Source organism: Dicentrarchus labrax, unplaced genomic scaffold (assembly GCF_905237075.1).
Source record: "Dicentrarchus labrax unplaced genomic scaffold, dlabrax2021, whole genome shotgun sequence".
NCBI lineage: Eukaryota > Metazoa > Chordata > Actinopteri > Moronidae > Dicentrarchus > Dicentrarchus labrax.
In genome coordinates this window covers 9,087,552-9,108,888 of record NW_026136707.1, presented here as the reverse complement: position 1 = coordinate 9,108,888, position 21,337 = coordinate 9,087,552, and the positions used below count along the sequence as shown (strand labels likewise).

Here is a 21,337-nt window from a genome sequence, read left to right as displayed (position 1 = left end):
ATGTGAGATTTGTCTGCTCTATATCAGTGTAAATTAATTATTTTGGGATTTTGGATTGCTATTGTTATGGGTTTGAAGACACTATAGGAATGTGTGCTGGGCATTTTTCAGCCTAAACAATTTATCAGTTAATCTGAGGAATAACCATGATGAAAATAGTCGTTGGTTTCTATTTTAGTATGTATCTCTCGCTAACCTTTTGATTAGCAAGAGTTACGTACTAACTTTGTTAATCTTTGTCTGCCAGCTGGTTTGAAAATCAGAGCCCTGATAAAGGTTTCACTCCAAGAAAGCACTTAAATAGTGAAAAAGGCAGAAACCATCAGACACAATTACATCTCGGTAGTAGTAAAATATTGTAATGTGATATTTTGCCTACCTAGCGCAGCCTTGATCTTATTTTATCTTGAACTTTTTAGATGTCTGGTGTAAAGATCAGGTGTCTGGCAGCTTTGTGTCTCACTTGCCATCACGCACCTAGAATGTTAATCCACTGTGGAATGTGTCTGCTTCAGACGCTAGACAGCAGGCCTCTGTGTACGTGTGTGTTCATGACTCAGATGTCTTTTTTTACTTTGTTTCATAACATTGTTTATTTCATAACGTTGTATACGAAAAGGAGGGAAAACTTCACAATAAAAGTGTGCAGCCTCAAAGAGAGAGGGAGAGAGGGAGGCCTTGCTGAGTCTTTTGACGTACAGCGTGTTATTCTCTACAAACTCTGTTTAACACAGGACTTGTTGCCAGCTTGTTGCAGTGCCGCTTGGTTGGTTTACACTGTAGCCTTGTTTGCCTTGAGCAGCCCCTGCTTTTGGAGAGGGTGGAAAAGTTCTGTCTTGTTCCCAGCCAAGGCTAGTGGGCACACACGCGCTCATACACACACACACACACACACACACACACACACACACACACACACACACACACACACACACACACACACACCTCTGTCATGTAGCGCAGAACTCTGTCTCCTGACGACTACCTGTTGCTGGCAGATTCAGCCTCCCACTCCCTTCCCTCTGTGTCTCTCCATCTCGCGCTCGCTTGCTCCTGCCCCACTCTTCCCTTTCTAATACCTGGTCTATTTGAGTCCGTGTTCCAGGCTTGAAAGGATTAATTGCCCGTTTATGCTTTATTTTTTTGTTCTGTTCGTTTCTGGGGGGTTATTTTTAGGCCTTAAGTGTCTGGTTGCTAGGAGACAGTGTGAGAGAGAGAGAGAGAGAGGCAAGAGAATGGAGGAGAGTTTGCGTTGTGAAGGCTGAATTACAAACACATGCACGCACTGAGTCAGCACTGACACACACTCACACACATACATATACACACACACATAGGGTGTTTTAGTCTGTAGCTGTGACTGTGGACTTGTTTTTCTGGTTCTGTGTATCTTTTCACCAGGGCAGCACTCTGTGTGTGTTACTGTCATTTATGTTTAGAAATTCTGGCTCCTCTATGGTACCTGCTGTCACATGCACACCTAAGTGAGTCTAGGAATACATACAGGCTGGTAGTTGCACATGGTCTGAGTGCATGCTCATTTGTTTGAGCAACAATTGTGCATTACTTTTCCATCTTTTTTTATCTTCAATATTTTGATCTTTCCACTTTTTTTTTTTTACAATGAATGCAATCATCTCTGAGTAGAAATTATTATTATTATTATTATTATTATTATTATTATTTCTTAGTAGACTCAGTTCTTGCCTCAGTTGGGTTTGATTTTAACCAGATTTTAGTGTGAATCAGAAATGACATGCATGGACACGCACACACACAGGAAACAGATCTGTTGTTGTGGTGCATGACAGTTGCTAACATCCTGTCCCGCTCTAGTGGCACATTCCAGGAAACCACCTCCCAAAAGTACCACCTATCTCTTAGACACACATGCACACAATCTCACACACACACACACACACACACACACACACACACACACACACACACACACACACACACACACACACACACACACAGACAGACACACACACCTGACAGATGCATAGTTCGTTCATGCTGCATCTAATTTACTTCACTGTGGGAAAGTCACCCTTTGACCCACTAACCTTACAAGCACATAGTGACAATCCAACTGAATATTGTGGGGGGATCATACCCACTGCCCCATGGTCACACACTCTATTGCACTAGTGCTATTCCTGGATGCTGCAACTAATAATTAATTCGTTCAGCAGCCATGTATAATAAAAAAGAATAAAATTTGAAAAGCTGGAGCCAGCAAATATTTGTCATTTTTGCTTGAAAACTTTTTGAAATAATGAAAAATGTATATTCATTCAATTAACTAATAGCTCAAAGGGCTAATGGTCAAAAAATATATTGTATGTTATCTATATTTATTATAAAAATATTTACAATGCACATCACATAGAAATTGAGATAGTGTTTAAAGTCCCTACAAACAGAGGTGAACACACAGTCAAATGCTCTCTTACGGGCAGAAGTGAGTGTAGGCAGTGTGTTGTTGAACCAGAGGTGAAGTGTCAGCTGGCAGCTCTCTGCCAAGCTGTTGGCTGGAGAAGTACATTAACACCAGCCTGTGAGGTGGGGCGAAAGAGTGAAAGAGAAGAGAGGCGCCTGTGGCCTGTAACATGGTTCTGTTAGGTCTTAACAGCTTTTCCCTAAAAGTAACTTTGAAGGAAATTATTAGCCTGTCATGGGAAAATTACATCCCCAACCATTTAAAGCCATATTTTAACTAAAGTGTGTGAAGTTAATTATTTACATTTTGCAAGGTATTTGAAGTGCCAAATTTCAATTCTTGCTACCACAATAAAAAAAAAGTGCACTGTATACATTTTATCATAAATATTACAGCAAAATTATTGAAAGCTTGTGTTGAAAGCTTGTGTCTGAGGGCCTGTCCTCACGAATACGTTTTTCTCGAATCCGGATAAATACTTTATCGTATCGGCCTCGCGTCCAGACGGATACGGCGTTTTCGGGGTGTGAAAACGGTATTTTTTGGAAACGGGTCCCAGAGTGGGAAAATCTGAAAACGCCAGATTGCCCGGAGTCGTCTGGACGGATTAGCCCCGCCTCTCTAGCCTTTAACCTCAGCCGCCGCCGCCGCTAGACGCGTCATAACAACAACAACAATGGCGGACTACTACTACTTGTTTGTAAACAGTGCATGCTCCATGGCTTCTCTTCCGGTTTTAGTGTATTGGTGTGGCGGCGTCACAGTGCCACATACAGGCCTGGCATATGTAGTACAGCGTTTTGGGTCGTTGCAGTGGATCCCTGTGGACGCAGATATTTCTGGAAATGACGCCGTGTTTACGGAGATTTTTTTTCGAAACGACATCGTATTGGGTGAGGCCGCATATCGTGAGGACAGGCCCTAAACCTAGGGATGATCCAATCGGATCCGCCGGATATCTGCCTCAGTGGTGATTAAGTGGAGTGGGTTTTGGCCAGATGTTGTCGATCAATTGGTTCCATGCAGTGAGGGGGCTGTTACACACATTTTAAATTTGGGAAAAATAGAGCAGTGGTATCAGATCAGTACTACTATCTACAGATATCCAGAGTTTAATTATCGGAAATGTTACTAGCAGAGAACAAGTGAGATGTGAGTGTTGATTTGTTGCATCCCTATCTCAAATCCCTTTCATGGTTGCCTGCTAATCGTTAAAGCACATCATGCAGTATAGTTCAAGCCTGTCTTTGACAAGCTGAAACTACCCAGTGTATATAATTTGACTGTTATTTAATACACACATCCTTCGCTTGTTGGCCTGTTCGACTGCAGCATGTAGAAACGGTGTGTGTGTGTATGTGTGTATGTCTAAGGAGAGAGGTTAATGTCCTGGGAGCAGAGCGTCACTTTGGTGAGAGTAAATATACCTAACAGCGCCCTGAGAGCAACAGGACTCTTCTCTCGCTGACACAATATTATTCTGCTGTTCTTAACATACTCTGGGGAACACATACACACACAAACATACACTCTCCCACCAGGCTTGTTTATGAGTGTGATTACACACAGAGTGAACGTCCAGTTGTCCAGCCCACCTGAGAGGGCATCAGGTGGAGTGCCGCAGGGCTTTATGTGTGTTTGTGCGTGGACAGGGCTCAGTGTGTTTGTTAACACAGTGCTCGTCCTACATACATTTGTGGCTGCCAGTGAGTTTTGCTCTTTTAGTCCTCCAGTTCCCGTGTGGCTCGATTTGTGTGTGTGGATAGGTGTGTGTTTGTGCCTTTTCTTAGAGCTCCCAGGTGAAGAACCGCCTGTTGTGTGTTCATGTTGCTGGTTACATGGGCTGTATAGTGTGTTTGGTTGTAGACCACTCACAGCTTAAAATCAAGCTCTCACCACCAGGCCACTCCTCTTAGGTGATCAACTAGTTAGTGTTACCTATTGGTTAAACATTTTGTTCTCAATCTTAATAGACCATGGTTTTTATGCACATTTTATTCCTGACATTCCTATTTATTAACTGAAAATCAAGTATGTTTGACATTACATCATCATTTTTGAGCATGCAATTTTTTTATTGATGTTATTTATGAAACGTTTTTTTAAAAATGAACTTAAAACTTGTCAAAGGTGTGTTTTTGTTTTGTTAATGTAAGGAATCTCAAATGCCTCTTTAGAGTAATTTAAAAAGATTGTCTACTTGTAAATCCATTAGCACACTTTGCTAATGTAGCTTTGACAAAAAGCTCATGACTCAGCGGTAGTGTAATTTGTAGTTGCAGCCTTAAAAGGATATCGTTGGAGATATCAATTTGTTTTTTAATAAAGTGTTTAGACAGTTGATTAACAACGTGTGGGCTTTGAGTTTACAGCTTTTGAAATCAACCCTGAAACACACACTCACTCATTCTCTCACACTTCAAAGCCTTTCCTCAACTAATGGATATTTGAATCATGTCGTGACTTAACAAGCCATTTACAGACTAGCAGTGGAGCATGTGAACTAGATGATGTAGGGCTGCAGGAGAGGAGCTACTTGTTCTGGAAGAGAGGATCCCTATGGACGTGCCCCCCCCCTTTCTTGCTCCTCCCCTACAATTTCCTGGAAAAGACGTCTGTTCACTTGAAGACGAGCTATACAGCAGTGAGGCAGAGAGACGAATCATTCATCTTACGTCATGTCCTTCTCATTCTCTGTCCCACTTGTTCCCTCGCTGCGCCTCCTCTTCCTCCTTCAGCACTTTTGTACTTTCCCTCTTCTCCCCATCCATGTTGTGTGTTCTCTCTCTCTCTTTTGCTCTCCCACTGTTGAACAATAAGTCCAGTGTGTGTGGCGCTATTTTTGGCCCCTCCAAGGCCACAGAGCACTCTCTTCTCTCTTGCTCTTTCTCTCTCTTTCTCTGTTTCTCTCTTCTGCAGCTATATGACACTGAATAAGAGCCTATAGAAAATATAAACTGTGGTAACCTCTAAGAATAGTTGAGCAGCCTGCTAGGCTTACATGTTTTTGTGCGTGATGTTTGTTTAACCCCTCCAGGCACTCAGGTGAAGGCATAAATGTTCTTGGCTCATCAAGGGTCTTCAACAAGAACAAGTTCTCCATCTGGATTATTCACAACAACCCACATTTCTCTAGAATTTTCTATCCAAAGCAGTAAAATCTACTCTACATGTTACAATAAAACCACAACAATAAAATCAAACAACTTCCTTACTTTTCATCTTCTAATGCAGGTTTTGCAGATTTTTAAGTAAACCAGTGTAAAATGGAAACTAAGCCTAACAGTCAGCGGTTATTCTTCTAATCTGCATCTCTACCAGACATTTCCACTGGAGGCAGCTTCTAGCATCTGATTTCAGCGTTTCGTACACGGACAGCAAAAAAAACACACGCTGTTAGACAATTCAGTTTTTAGTCAGCCAGTTCACTGCATAAATTGATCATGCGACACCAAAGACTAACTCTCATACTTGAAGCTGAAATGATACATGGATCATTGACCTGCTTCCAGTCTGTCAAATGTCAATATTTGCTGGTTTACTTTGATATCGAAAGTTGAATATTTTGGGGGTTTTGGTTGTTGGTCAGACTAAACAAGCAATTTTAAGACATTAATCTTGAGTTCTGGGGCACTTGTGAATGTGATGGACATTTTACTCTATTTTCTGACATTTTTAGACCAGACAATAATTAATTGAGAAAATAATCAGCAGGTTAATCCATCATGAAAATCAATGTTAGTTGCAGCCCTACTTGTACCTCTATACACCAGGAAAGTACAGCAAGTATTACATATTTAATTGTGTCAGCTTGTAATAATTAAAAAAAACTGTAAGTAGCATGTTTAATAAGCACATTTTGAGTTAAAAGTTCCCTTTCAAATTATTCTCATCAATACATTGTTCATATCCCCAATTTTATGCATGCTCTGTCACTCTCCTGTGTCCCTGTCTTTCTCTGTGTGTGTCTCACTCTCTAGTCTTCCTTGAGTATTGGCCTAATGAATTTTTAATGGACTTGGTGGGAAGAGTCCAGACACTTTGGGATTCAGGCGTATAGGCTCTGATTACCCTCCTCCTCCTCCTCCTGTGGAGCCCACCCTCCTCTTTCTCTGCCTCCTTTCACTCTTACTTTCTCTGTCTCTCACCCTCCAAGTCTTTTATTATCCCTCCATCCCTCCCCTCCACCTCCTGGTCTTGTGTTTCTGCCTTCTCTGTTCCTGAAGCTCGGCGCTTCAGGCAGTTTCACTTATCCAAGCAGCTGTGACAAAGACAAGGCTGTGTATACTTGTGAATGAATGCGCTATAGGCAAATGCTGACTGTCTCTCAATTTTTAGTGCTTTTACAGACTCTCTGAGCCGACAGTGACCTCACCCCCCTCACCCACATGCACACACACACACACACACACACTTGCACTGGTTGTTTCCCACTCTCACGCTAAAGCTGAGCTGGTTTAAAGTAGTACGGTGCTAGCCAACTGCTGCTAATGGCTGTTCAGAGGCCCTGGCCCTGTATTAAAAATCCTGAGTCTGCAACTTCACTGTTAGTTTGGCACAGGTCTGTCAGTTGATTTGCTGCTGAGTAGGACGCGCAGCTCTTGGAATCTCTCCTCCTCATCTCTTTTCTCACTCTACTACTTTGTCTGACTGCCCGTCTGTCCCTGCCTCCTTCCCATCAGCTCTCGCCCTCGTTCACACTTAAGTCCCAGGTTGGTGATCCAGTCTGCCATTCCTTTGAGGCTGTGTAGCTGTCAAATGTTTTAGAGCTGCAATTAATGATTGTTTTCATCACTGATTAATCACTGATCATTTTAATTAAGGAATTGATTAAGCATTTATAGTGAAAAAATAATAATTTCCCTGAGACCGGACTGCATTGTCAAATTCCTTGTTCTATCCACAGTCCCCAAACCAAGGTACCCTGTGGAATATTCTTGTAAACAACCAAAATGCATTGTGTGTATCCTTGAGGCCTAATAAATGCACTGAATGCATTTCCTTCCTCATAAAATATTACCAAAACTGTGTTTTAAAAATATTTTGAAACCTGCATTTGTATTCTTTTTACTTGGCTTTCCTGGCGTGTAGCTAAATTCTTTTGGTGCATTATCTCTACCAACTGTTTTGAATAGCGTAACACTGGCATGCATGTGCATCCTCTTGCTTCATAGCAAAACAATTGTCAAAAACTCCATTGGGTACCTTTGAAACTGTCATATATGTAAAACTAAAGCTAAATTGCCTTATGATGATTTGATGATTTGATTTTTACAAAAAAGTGTTGTCAAAACAACTTTTAAGAGAACATAAGACAAATGATGAACGATATAAAATGCAACAACAGTTCAAATGAATTATGAACTCCATGAAATAGAACTAATAATGTGTAATTATGCCAAGATGCAGCTGACATACACAGACAATCTCAGGGCAACATTATCGATTGAAGTTGACCAAGAAGTTGCCCTTTACCCAGCCTTAACACACCAGGTCTCTTCATCTTCTCAAGTCTTTTGTCATTTTCTCTTTCTCTTTCACTCTCTTTCTCACTGAGATGCTTTCATCTCCTCAGCCCCCTCTCTGCTCTTGTGGTGTGTGTGTGTGTGTGTGTGTGTGTGTGTGTGTGTGTGTGTGTGTGTTTGTGAGAGAGAGTGGAGGTCATTGTTGGATTGGCGAGCGGCGCACATAGCTGGAATAGCAGCAGTGTTAGAAGTCTGCTAGGGGCCTGCCACCAAGATCACACAGAGGAAAAGAGGCATCCGCACTCCTAGAGAGGAGGAGGGGGTGAAGGGAAGAAGAGGGAGGAGGGGAGGGGGGGATAAGCAATCTGATCTGGATGACAACAGACTACCAGACGAGCGATGATCTCATCCCTCCCTTATAACCCCCCTCCTCCCCCTCCTTCCTTCCCTCCATCCACCCCCTCTCTCCTCTCCCACTCTTGCCATTGTCTCTCTTTCTCTCTCTTCCCACTTTTGTTTCCCCCGATCTCCCTCCCCCGTCTCTTTTTCTCCGACTTTCTTTTCTCTGTTCTCCACTTGTCCTAGTGCTCACCCCATCTCGTCTTGCCTTCTTCTCTTTCACTCCACCCCCCAGCCCTCCTCTTGCCCTCCCTCCCTCCATTCTCCTCCTCTTCGTCCCCTTTGCATCGCTTTCTACCACCTGCCCCTCACTTGTCCCAACTCACAACACACACACACTCACCTCTTGACGCACTTGCACTCTCTAGTGTCCCAGGGCAGAGATTAGGCGCACCCCTATCGTCAACCCTCCACACCAGTCTCTACATTATTGATGCAGAGTGTGTGTGTGTGTGTGTGTGTGTGTGTGTGTGTGTGTGTGTGTGTGTGTGTGTGTGTGTGTGTGTGTGTGTGTGTGTGTGTGTGTGTGTGTGTGTGTGTGTGTGTGTGAGCCTGGTGCATGCATGCTGTAATGGCTATCTGGTGTCTCCCATGGGAGGGAGGGGGGTGAAGGAGGAAAGGAACCAAAGAGAGGGAGAGTCGAGGTCAGAGAGGTTAAGTGTGGTGAGGGGGGGTTAGGTCTTGCTCTGCAGGCTCTTCCCCGCTACTCCTCTCTTTCTCTCTCATCTTCTTCCTGACGCACACGTTCACACAGATTGTACGCTCTCTCACACACACACACACAGATTCCCGAAATTCTCCTATCGGGTGTACAAGGCTGATGAGACAGATCAGAGTGTGTGTGTGTGTGTGATAGTTGATCCAGTGTGAGTCAGACCAGCTCAGCCTGGGTTGGACTCTGGATGGATGGAAGGACAAAGACACCTGTTCTTGCTCTCAGCATTCCTCTAAACATAATCCCTTCTCTCTCTCTCTCTCTCTCTCTCTCTCTCTCTCTCTCTCTCTCTCTCTCTCTCTCTCTCTCTCTCTCTCTCTCTCTCTCTCTCTCTCTCTCTCTGTCTCTGTCTCTCTAAACTGATCATATACTGATAGGTATAGGCACATATACACAGCTGTGCACCACACTCTTACCTGTTTGTCTATGCGGTTTTCTTTGATATACGCTGTTGTTTGTTCTGCATAGAGGATGTCCTCTTTCCTCTATTCACACACAGCCCAGTTCCAGTCCTCTAACTAACTATTTAAATCGGATACATTTCTCTCGAGGACCTTGAAATATGATGTGTGTATAGTGACCTCTGTGGTCCATGCCAAAGTCAAAAAGATCATTACAGACGCATCTTGACAGACATACCTATGTGCACAAAGTCACTGACTCACATTTGCACATGCACAAACTGGAATAGTAGCTTAAAAGGTGAGATGTTGTTTTCATTTAATATTTATCTTGTGTCGGTTTGATGAGCTTTGCTTGCAACTCCTGCTTAACATGCAGACAGTTACACACCTGGTAAAACTTTCAGGACAAATCTTCTACTGTTGGCCACTGAGCAGCTTCAGTGGAGCAGCTGCCAGATCAACAACAACAACACTGCAGAATCAGTGGTCACGATATGGTCAACACTTCTTGTTTTTTCATCTCAGCCAGATTGGGGACTTGACCAGCCTCCTCTTGACTTGACACGACACGCGCATCACTTGCCTTGACACAATCACAGTCAGTGTCTTATGTCTGGAAAGAATGTGTTGTCCTGTGTAGTAGGAGTGTGTGTGTGTGTGTGTGTGTGTGTGTGTGTGTGTGTGTGTGTGTGTGTGTGTGTGTGTGTGTGTGTGTGTGTGTGTGTGTGTGTGTGTGTGTGTGTGTGTGTGTGTGTGTGTGTGTGTGTGTGTGTGTGTGTGTGTGTGTGTGTGTAGTGTGGTTATGTGCTTGGCATGGCCAGTATGTTTATTATTGCCCCCGGTGTGTTCCTGTGTGATTGTAGTTCACTCAGCGTTTGATCGTGCCATAACTGTTTGTTTGAGTGTTTGAAAGTGAAAAGAGGAGGAGGGTGGGGAGAGAAATGGGAAATAATATGACAGTGAGTGAGTGTTCATTTATCATTTGCATGCCAACTTCTACCTACATGTGCAGGTCTGGAAAGTTACAGACACAGACGGCACTGTTTAGGCAGTTTTAACACCCATGGTCGTTTCACACATTGTGATGTTTGTTGTAAAGAACAATAATCTGTAGTTTGAACAAAGTAAGCTGCCTGCACAGCGTGTTTGTTCACTGCCTCATTAGCCACCTACTATCTACATAATATTCAACAGTGATAAAATCCTGTCTGGAATTTGGAGATGGAAAATGTGTAGGCATCTCGTACATCATTTCATATTCAGAAATTTTAATTTTCAATTGCAAAATGACTCCTGAGTAGGTGGGACAACTGAGTGATTCATTGACCATGCCCTGCAAATACATCACTGTGATGGGAAGAAAATCACCAACAAGTGGTGGTGAGGAATAGATAGTAGCCTACGTTTGATGAGTAAGAAGACACATAGGAAGGTAACTTTCCTTTCAGCCTATTTTTAACACAAAACTGTAAACCGAAAAGGGCCCAAATGTGTAAAAGTCCCGCGGGTCTCTTACATAGAGACATAAAAAGTAAAAACAGTAAAGTATTAATTCATGTTGATGAAAGGCTCCTGTAGCAACACTTATGTTCAAATTCATAGATGTCTGGCAGATGTGCTATCAACATTATTTAGTGTTATGCAACAGTGACTAAATGGTCAGAACAGGCTGGAGCAGCAGAGATTATCAGGGCTATCTATCTCTGCCTCAGGGTGTCATCCAGCAAATCCATTGACAGGCCTGCACATCCATAATCTGATGATTTGTTTCCCAATCTCCAGACCAGCCTGTCCCATTTCCTCTGTTGCCATTTGCATGCGGTGTGGTTAAACACAATGCAAACACCGGATTCATGCTACCTTATGTAAGTTAACATGAGTTAAGATCCAAAAGTAAGAAGTAATAATAAAATAAACCGCTTGATTAGAAAAAGACAAACACCTGTCCCCTGTAAAGTAATAGCCCTGTTATAAATATGTTTCTTGTTTCTGATAATCCTCAAATTTAGTCCAATAATGCATCATCATGGCCTTAAAACATAGTGTAAATGGAGTTAACATACACACAATTAAAAAAGCAGGCATGACTAAATCTGTACAGCAGCATTTGTTGAAGGGCTATTGTATTGCATTGTAATACATCAGACAGATAACTCAATTTTTTCTGGATATTCATTGTAATGTGATGCTTAACATTGCACCAAACATAACAACAGCCGGACTGATACTGTACAATGACTCTTTGGTAACTCCACCTCCTCACTTGTTTATCAGTGTTATGAGGATGATTGTTGATAAAATAAAATCCAGTCCAGGCTATATCTGGCTAAATATTACACTGTAATAGTCTATTTTCCTTGGTCGTGTCAAATTTTCTTGACCACCCAGGCAACAGAATGTTAGTGGGAGACTTGCACAAACATTTTCAAACACACGCACTGGCACGTAAACTCTTTCAAACTTGTACATTTGGGCTCACACATGCTCATACAAACAGTCATATACCCACGCCCACAGTCTCGATCTGTTTCTCTTACTCTGCGTTTCCTTCGAACAGAGGGTGGAGAGAGATGGAGGGATAGACAGGAGAGATGACTGGCCATGTTGTTTTCCTCCGGTCATAGGAAAGAATGACTGCATGAGAGGAAAGAGGTGGAGGAGAGGTGGAAAGGTTTTTCATGTGCCTAACTGTTCCATGAAGCCCACTAACACTACAACTTTCAGTAGTGCAGTTTCTGTGTGTGTGTGTGTGTGTGTGTGTGTGTGTGTGTGTGTGTGTGTGTGTGTGTGTGTGTGTGTGTGTGTGTGTGTGTGTGTGTGTGTGTGTGTGTGTGTGTGTGTGGTGTGTGTGTGTGTGTGTGTGTGTGTGTGTGTGTGTGTGTGTGTGTGTGTGTGTGTGTGTGTGTGTGTTTCCTGTGAAGAACTACTGTGGTGATGTGGTGACCTGATGACAGAAGAGGAATGTGGTTTATACAGAAGCTTTAGTCTACGGCTGCTTTAAGCCATCTAGATTTTAAAATGCCTTTTTATTTTATTTTATTTAATTTTTTAATAAACAATTTGCGTCCACACCAGAATTTTTGTAAGTGAAACACCTCAACAACATTAAAAAATGGCCAAATATCCTTCTTGTCCCTCTTTTCATTCAGCAAAAAACATAACTGCATCACAGCCAACATCTGGTGAGGAGTGGGATAGACTGCCTGGCCGACCAAATCATTATTTTATGAATCTGATGTTGTGTGACAAAATCAGGATAAATACTGGTTAATTACAACAGCTGTGGTTTATAATCACCTATAATGACATTTAAAAATGCGTGATCACAGAAAATGTTAGACGACAGAAAGTTGCTGCCACACAGCCCCCCCGCCTGTGACCAGGCCACACACACAGTCGGTTACTCTGCCTCCTCTGTTGTGTCTCCTCCTGAGCTTTAAGACAGCTGAATATATAGCATAGTTTATTTACATATTGTTCTGTTTCTAACAACCAAATGAGTATGAAATAGTTATTTAGTCACAGCCCATAACTACTAATACCATTAACCAGCAGTAACTCTCAAGCTGCTGTGCCCCAGTGATAAAATCATTATTTTATCAGCCACCCGTCATCTGTCAAAATCAGCACGAATCCAGGTTAATGACAGCTGATATGCTAATTGTCATTTAAAATTAACATTTAGAGAACTTAACGATGACTAAAGGTTGTCTGTTTAACTTTACCGGCGCACATCCCCACGACCCTTACTGGGCTGGCTTATGTCATCATTTGGAAAAGCTCAGTTTCCCCCGTACACACTGAAACAACAAGACTGGTATTTAAGATTTATATACTGTATATACATTGTGTGGCAGTTTTGGGGGAGGGAGAAACACTGTTTTGTTCTGAACGAAGGGCTAAAACAAAGAGAAATAGATGCATGTAAACATTTTTACCTGTTTGTTGACAATGGGAAGAGATGGAAAATTAAAGTCATGGGGCAAACTAGGATTCAGCAGGTTAAAGCATGTTGCAGTGCGTCTCACATCATTGTTTGTGAGATCTATTGTCTTATTCTCTCTCTTCTCGTCTCTACTTTGTTCTGGCCTTCCTCTTGCTCTCCATTGTGTCAAACTCTCAAGTTAAAGAGAAATTGCTTGAAAATAACCCACAAACAAAATTCAAAGATTGAATTGACGTGTGAGTAGTGAAGACAGCTATGTGCTATGTGAAATATGAATGAGGACACTATGTGCTTGACTAAGCTGCTCTGTTATATGTGATCTGTACTTGGCTAGACACCTATAATCCTCTTTTGTCTCATAGAAAAGACTACTCACCTGAAACAGCTGTAGCTACTGACTCTTAATTGTGATACTATCTCTAAGCAAGAGGGTTCATTTGAACTTGAATTTGTTGTTTGCAACACATTTTTGTTTTTGTTTTCATTACAACATGTGCTCTCCACATCATCATTCAGGGTTATTCGTTGTGCTCCAGTGGCCCACACTAACCCTCCTCTCTCTTTATCTCTCTAACGCAGGGTTTGCCTTCCCAGACTGGGCTTACAAGCCTGAGTCGAGCCCCGGGTCCAGGCAGATTCAGCTGTGGCACTTCATCCTGGAGCTGCTCAGGAAAGAAGAATATCATGACGTCATCGCCTGGCAGGGGGACTACGGCGAGTTTGTCATCAAGGACCCAGATGAAGTGGCCCGGCTGTGGGGGGCCAGGAAGTGTAAACCCCAAATGAACTACGATAAGCTGAGCAGGGCACTGAGGTAAGATGAAAGAGGAACTTGCTGAATAGGTTTGTGAATCTCTATGCCTGCGTGCGTGCGTGCATGTGTTCATTTGTAGTTATCTGATCCTATTCCTGACCTTTAATTTATACCAGATAAGCTGTATTTCAAAAAGCCTAATTTTGCCACACAGCTGTAATCAGGATTATGATAAGGATCTGTGGGACCTTAAAGGTCGGTATATTCAGATAAAAATGTACCATATGCTACAATTTAAAGAGCCCACACGCTCCCGTTGAATGACTAATTTACTGAGACCTTGCTATTACACAGAACACTATTGTCTATTTAGAATAGCCAAGGCACTAATACAAATCCACACTGCACTCTGAATAGATAAATGGTAGGAGGAAGAGAATTAATTATGATATAAAATGTATTACATAAAAAAAAATCACTGACTGGCTAAGGGCCAACAAAGAGTGATTCAAAGGCCTTTATGAATCAGCTTCTTTAGTAAGCTCACGTGGGTTAGGAAAACAGGTCGGGGCCCTTCTAAAACCAGACCAGATGAGTGAGCTCGCTGTAATCTGTCAGATCCGGTCACCCAACACAATTAATATGGAGCCACGATCTTATGAGTGGTTGGCCCCTGTGGTGAAGTGTAGGGTTGTTATGTGTTACCAGTGCCACTTGGGTAGTAGGCAAATGCAGGGGCCTAGGTGGACTAACTGCTGGTTATCGGCTCTCGACTCTCTCAGCAGGGGAGGAGAACTGCTGACTTTGACCAGGGATATTTGTCAGGTGGTAGAAGGAACACTTTGAGGAACTCTTAAGCCTGTCTGTGAAAGAAGCAGACTGTGTATCTTTTTACTCTAATAAATGAGGGGAGAGAGCGACAGGAAGTCAAGCAGTAAAGGCTGTCTCTAAAGCTGTATTTCCACTACATGGTACCCCTCGACTTGACTATTCTACTCACTTTTGGTGCCTCTACTTCATTTTCCACTGTAGATAGTACTTTGGATAGTACCCCCGTAATGTTGGCGGAGCTGATCATCAAAGCAACACTATTCAAGCAGTTTGGAAACAACCACACATGGGAGCTTTACTTTGGTCTAAAGAGGTTGCGGTCTTTATTCACTGACAAACTGTAACCTACACTGTACACTTTTAGATCGACAACTTCACTGCTCTCTTTTCCTCTGCACCGCTCGCATTCACCGCTCTCATGCTCATTCACACACTAACTAATCACAAAACTCACTCACTTTTATGATAGAGGATATTTGACCATGGTGTGGTTTTGCGGGCTGCCTTTTTTTAAGGGAATAAAACAATTGTGGTCGCTATTGACAGTAGCATTGCTATTTAAAAATGCAGGTTCTGTGTGGGATGCCCCATGTTGCCCTTTACATGGAGTGACCAGTCGGTGGTCTGCGTGTTTTCATGTCAGCTTTTTGAAGCAGCTCAGCTCACTTGAAGCCTCGACCGAGGTGGTTGTTGCTTCCACAATGGAAAACCAAAAAAGAGCGAGTCGAGTCGTACCATTTAGGAGAAAAGCAGCTTTAGGTGGAAGTCTCTGCAGTAGTCAGATTTATCTGGATTGGTGTAGCAGCAGCAAACCTTTTACTGGACTGTTGTGGTGAAGAGGGTGCTGAGCCTGAAAGCAATTTACCCGTTTATCTATGTTCCAATATGTTCCAATCCTCATCTGTGGTCATGAACTCTTTAAAATATTGAGGCAAAGTACATTACTATCTCCTTCCCCGGGGCCAATGTGGATTCCATGTGCGAAAAAGATGTGTGTATACGGTGAGTTGCTTTACACATGTAGATAAACCAGCGTCGGTGCTAATGTTTAGTAAATGAGGCTATGACTTTTAAACACACAAAGACACCCCTGAGGCGATATTTATTGTAAAGAAACTTTGGGAAACAAAATTGAGAATACCATCTGTGACCCTGGCAGTTGGTTCCAGTTACGGCAATGACCCGCTGGAAGTATTTCATTCAGCTTTGACTCTCTGGCTCCGTTTCACACAGACATTGTATTAGTCATGCTTGCCTAGGCACTAATAGCACTTAACCAAGTCTATCATACTATTGCAAGAGTGACCCTGGTCGCATGCCTTCGCACGGTATTGACCTGGACAAGTAGAGTTACAACACTGACCCATTTAACTGGTTACCCCTTTACACCTTTTGGTTAAAGTTATATCCATCCCCTATCCTGCTCGGCCAAGCCCATTAGGGTGTTACCCAAGTGATTTGGGCCAATTTTGGTTGTGAGCCTACTTTAAGCCCTAAGTTCAAGTATAAATACCACATGAAAATATGATGAATGCAGTATCAGGTAGTCAGGTACTTACATGACAATTCACCATCACAGTCATAATCTGAAAGATTTAGAATAATGTGAATAACATAAAATAGAATAACATTGGGTATTATTTTAAACTTTGTATCCAATATGTGGTTCAGTTTTTCTGTGGGTAGATCTGCTTCTGTGACCTTTTAGATTGTTTGTGCTTTGGGCTTTCATAATGACACATAGGTCACAATATTGTTTGATTATGAAAATAAGATACATATAATCAATTTTCTGATATATGTGCTATAACACAATGACCTCTCAGCACATTAGAGTTCAGTATTACAGACATTACATATCCCTGGGGAACTCTGATACCAGTTTAAGTAAGCACAGCATCTCCTATGTCCCTGGCTTATTGTTTATAGCTAAACATGGCCAAGATTATGCTAAGCACTTTAAAGAAAACCACATATGCCATTCAAGGAGAGAAATGCATTGAATTGCTTAATTTAGAGTGGGATGGTTTATGTACACTCATTTACACTGGTGAGATTAAGATAACGTCTGTTACAGATGGGATCCTATGGGGACAGAGGAAATTAACATGGACTACTAATGTGTTCATGCAATACACAAACATACCCAGACTTGGGATCCGGATTTAGAGTTCCTGAATTAAAGAGAAAAAGAATATGGATGGGGATATTTGTGGTCAGGCTGTGTATTAATAGCTTGTCCATCCTCTAGAGCTGTAACAGATTTGGAGCTTAGGCTGCAGTAAGTGCTTATATATAGCGGGTCTTAGTGCCCTCTGATGGACTGGCCTTACAGGCTGATTATCAGCAAGTTTTGTACACAGGAGTTTCCCCTCTGGCACTCTTGTGTCCTCACCCACCCTCCTACGGCCAAGTTGTCTCCCTCTGTGCCTATAAATATAGCAGAGTTGCGTCAAGCTTAGAGTGAGAAGGGCAATCAAGAGAACAACACACACATGCACACACACACGTCCATGTTGTCACCTGATTTGACACCAGAGCTGCCGTCAGTCCTTCACTGCAAGAGACACTGGAAATGAAGCGTCTCAAGACTCACATCAATAGTAATGTGGCAAGAGGATTAATGGCACTAAAGATTAATGAAGTTATAAAGGAGGCACAAGCACACATGTATGGTAACAGTCCCCATATGGAGCAAACTGTTGGAGAGCAGGCCACCTTGTGCCCTTCATATGGAGAAAACCTGCTAATGATGTAGAGACCACAGGCATCATGTGGCAATTAGCATACACACATATGTTCACATACTTGAAAAGGCACGTCTGTTTTGAAGTGTTCCTTTTATCACTTAGCCTTTGTAATTATTATTTTTACCTCAGTGATCTTATTCTTTCCTGTCTGCCATGCACATGGTGGAAATTCCCTTAATCAGGACCGCTGTATTGTGTGTGTGTGTGGACGTGTGCGTATGTGTTGGCTTTCCGTTGAGGGGACACAGCCTCGGCCCATGCGTCATCCTGGTCTCCCGCTCCCACGGCCGCTGTGAAATTCCCACTCATGTTGAGAGGATTACACTCACACTGTGCGTGTGCGTGTTTATGTGCAAGTGTGTGCGTGTGTGTGTGCGTGTGGACATACTTGACGTTGAAAGAGGTTTGACTGTCATTTCTTGTTTTGTTTTTTTAAAAGTTTTTTGTTCTGTCTTGTTACTGTGAATCAAATGTGTAAAAAGAGAATGTGTCAGATCCTCTGTGATTTCAGCTTTTTTCGAATCATCAATCACTCACCTTGTGCTTTGATATTTGTCAGTGCTATGTGACATCTTTGGTGCATGATTGAGAGGAAGTACACAATCTTTAACCCTCAGCTGCATTTTGATCACGAGGGATCATTTGGTGGGACAAATAGGTAAACCTGTACTCCTGATTCCCTGCACCACCGTCTCGCTCTCATAAATGAGACTTGTACTGATCCACAGAGGAGAATAGCGGGAAATGAAGCCTGTTGCCAATCAGTCATTGCAGAGTGCTGGCTTAATGAGTGTAATCATGCTAAGAGGTCCCAGCTCCTAGAGACCTGCAGGCCCCCCTGTCCTTCAGTCAGCAGCCCGCATTGGCTCCAACACAGTGGTCAGAGGTCAGGGGGACTGCCATGTACAGCTGGCAAAGATTAACAACACAGAACATGTGCACATTCACATACACAAATGCACCATTGTACACGGACTCTTTATTGTGCATGCTTGCTTGCACACATGTTTGTAATGTTTGCTTCATTTCCATCATTCACTTAACTGGAAAATTGCCCACAGAAAAGCACATAAATAGAATGAAGATTCCTGGGTATGGTGACGCTGTAAATTCAGAAACATTTTGTTTTTGTTTGCTAAAACTACATGAGAACATGCATCTAGTACCCTATTTGTTAGCTGAATTGATGGGACCATAGTAGAGTATGAAAGTGTAATGTCGCTGTTCCTTTCTTCCAGGAAAAGCTCTGAAATACAGTAGCATTTTTCAGTCTGTGGCACTAAAACTTCCTGATGTGCATTTAGAAGTAACCTCAGTGACCACATCTTCTGCAGGAAATACTGCTGCATATGCACAGATTGTTAACTCACCTAGCTGGCTGGGCCTGTTTGTAGGTCAGAAGGCCTCCCTCTCCAGCAGCGCATTGTGTGGAAACACCCAGGGCCAGAGAGAAAGTGCAGAGGGAGCACCCAGGGACAGCACCACTGTATGACTTTGTGTTCAACCTATGCTCATTGTCTTTCCATTGTCTCTATCTGCAGCATGTATGTGTTCAGTGTACATGAGCGTTGTGTGTATGTCATTGTCCCTGGCTGAATGAGGCCTTTATTTCTATGAGGGTGGAATGCACACACACCAGAGTGTGCTCGAGTACATATTTGCACCCACAGAGCATGTGACCGGCCTAATCGGACCCTGACCAGATCCTCCTCTTCACACACAAACACACATACAAAGAGCATATGACACCATGACTTATCATACCCCCAACTCAGCCCACACCCCAAGATAAACGCATTTAATTTCCTTTTTGAGACAGTAAACACTCATCAAATTTGGCATCTACACAAAGCACTGTCTAAAATGTGTAACTTGTAAACACACACACACACACACACACACACACACACACACACACACAACCTGAGTGTGAGCAGCTGGTGTGTGTGTGCATGTGTGTAGAGAAGGATCTGGCTGGGATGTGTGTGTAACAGCCAATGCTGACGAAAGAGGCAGAAAATAAACACGGGGCTCATGGGGAGTATTGTAATCCCAACTTCCTGTCACAGTCAGCGCCTATTTACAGCCCAACAATGGGCAAGGCACAGCCTGTCCACGCACACACAAACGGATTGGTTTACTTCATTTTTTAGTGTTGACGTGTGTGTGTGTGTGTGTGTGTGTGTGTGTGTGTGTGTGTGTGTGTGTGTGTGTGTGTGTGTGTGTGTGTGTGTGTGTGTGTGTGTGTGTGTGTGTGTGTGTGTGTGTGTGTGTGTGTGTGTGTCTGAAATAGATTATTGCATTTATACACATATCATATTATAGGGTAATACTAAAAACTTGTCCATAGCAGAAAACGCCGTCATCTCTAAAAGTAAAACGGGGCAACAATTGAGCGGTCAGACAGCTGTATAGTTTGTAAACAAAGCCAAACTTATTTGAAACCTGAATGATAGTCTGACCGCTCATTCATGGTGCCCTGTTGGACCTATTTTTAGCGACATTGCCATGTTTTACTTGATGGGTACAATGTACAACAACCAACCGTTGGACAGAGCTATGAGCAACTTTTTTAAATTAAAGTTGTACTAAACAGTAGTTTTCCTTTGAGTCATAACTTTTCCACTGTTTTATTTTGTGTTACTTTTTATTTTATTAAGTTCTTGTATGTTTGTAATACTCTAGTTTGTCTTGTTAAATAAACAAGTGGAAAGATTTAGGGGGATGAAAGCTTTTTTTATAATAATCAAATTAAGTAAGAAATCAAAAACTCAGTTATTGTATTAGTATAAGAAGAGCATGTCAAATAACACAATGGTAAACAATAATAATAATGATAATAACAGTATTTCCCTGTAAACAGCTTCAAAACTTCTGGTTAAAGTGCTGTTTAGAAATGTCTGTTCATTCCTGCATTCTGGTGCGTCTCACTCTCTCGCTCTCTCTGCCTCACTCGCTCTCTCTGCTTTGATCATATTGTTTTGGACCACAGCAGGTCTGTGTAATCGCAGCCTTAATCCCTGGCCTAGAATCACAGACAGTAACAACTGAGTTGATAGAAAGCCTTCCCTCTGATTCCCTGAAGGCTTTGCCTAAATCCATACTTGCATTGATTGTTCAATCTACTCTTTTGGTTAAACAGGGAGCAGGATAAGGCTGAATCTCCTGGATGATACGTTCTGGGGGTGTGTGGGAGCACCCATGTGTTTGAGTATGCCTGAATGAGATGGCAGTTATCGAGTCAGGATATGGGAGAGGTGTGTGCGTGTGTGTGTGTGTGTGTGTGTGTGTGTAAGGCGAGTGCGGTGGGCAGCTAAACACAGGCACTCAAAGAATCTCTTTCTTCTCTTTTGAAGTGAGTTCAAATGCTCTTCAAAGACTGTCTGCCCGTATGACGGCGCGGGAGGGGGGGGGAGAATGGGTGACCATGTGCTCTAAACACAGCTTCAGTTGCCGCGGCTAGGATTACGCAAAGTTGTTGTCTGCTTCCAACTATTAATTTGAGCATTCTTTGTATTAGCTGCATGTGTGAGTGCAGCCGACCGCATACACAATTTTAGTTGGCTTCACTCCCTACTATCAGACTGCAGTGAGCCAGGGTCAGACAGTTTCAGCACAGTGAAAAAT

The 21,337-nt window shown here is 42.6% G+C and overlaps 1 protein-coding gene across 1 annotated transcript in view; it reads left to right on the top strand.

Annotated features, from left to right (window-relative positions):
• erfl3 (Ets2 repressor factor like 3) overlaps window positions 1-21,337 on the top strand; it is a 50,535-nt gene that overhangs the window by 19,930 nt on the left and 9,268 nt on the right. The window contains exon 2 of the mRNA XM_051406043.1: window positions 13,955-14,189. Coding sequence (XP_051262003.1) covers window positions 13,955-14,189 — 235 coding nt within the window. The remainder of the gene's footprint in view (window positions 1-13,954; window positions 14,190-21,337) is intronic.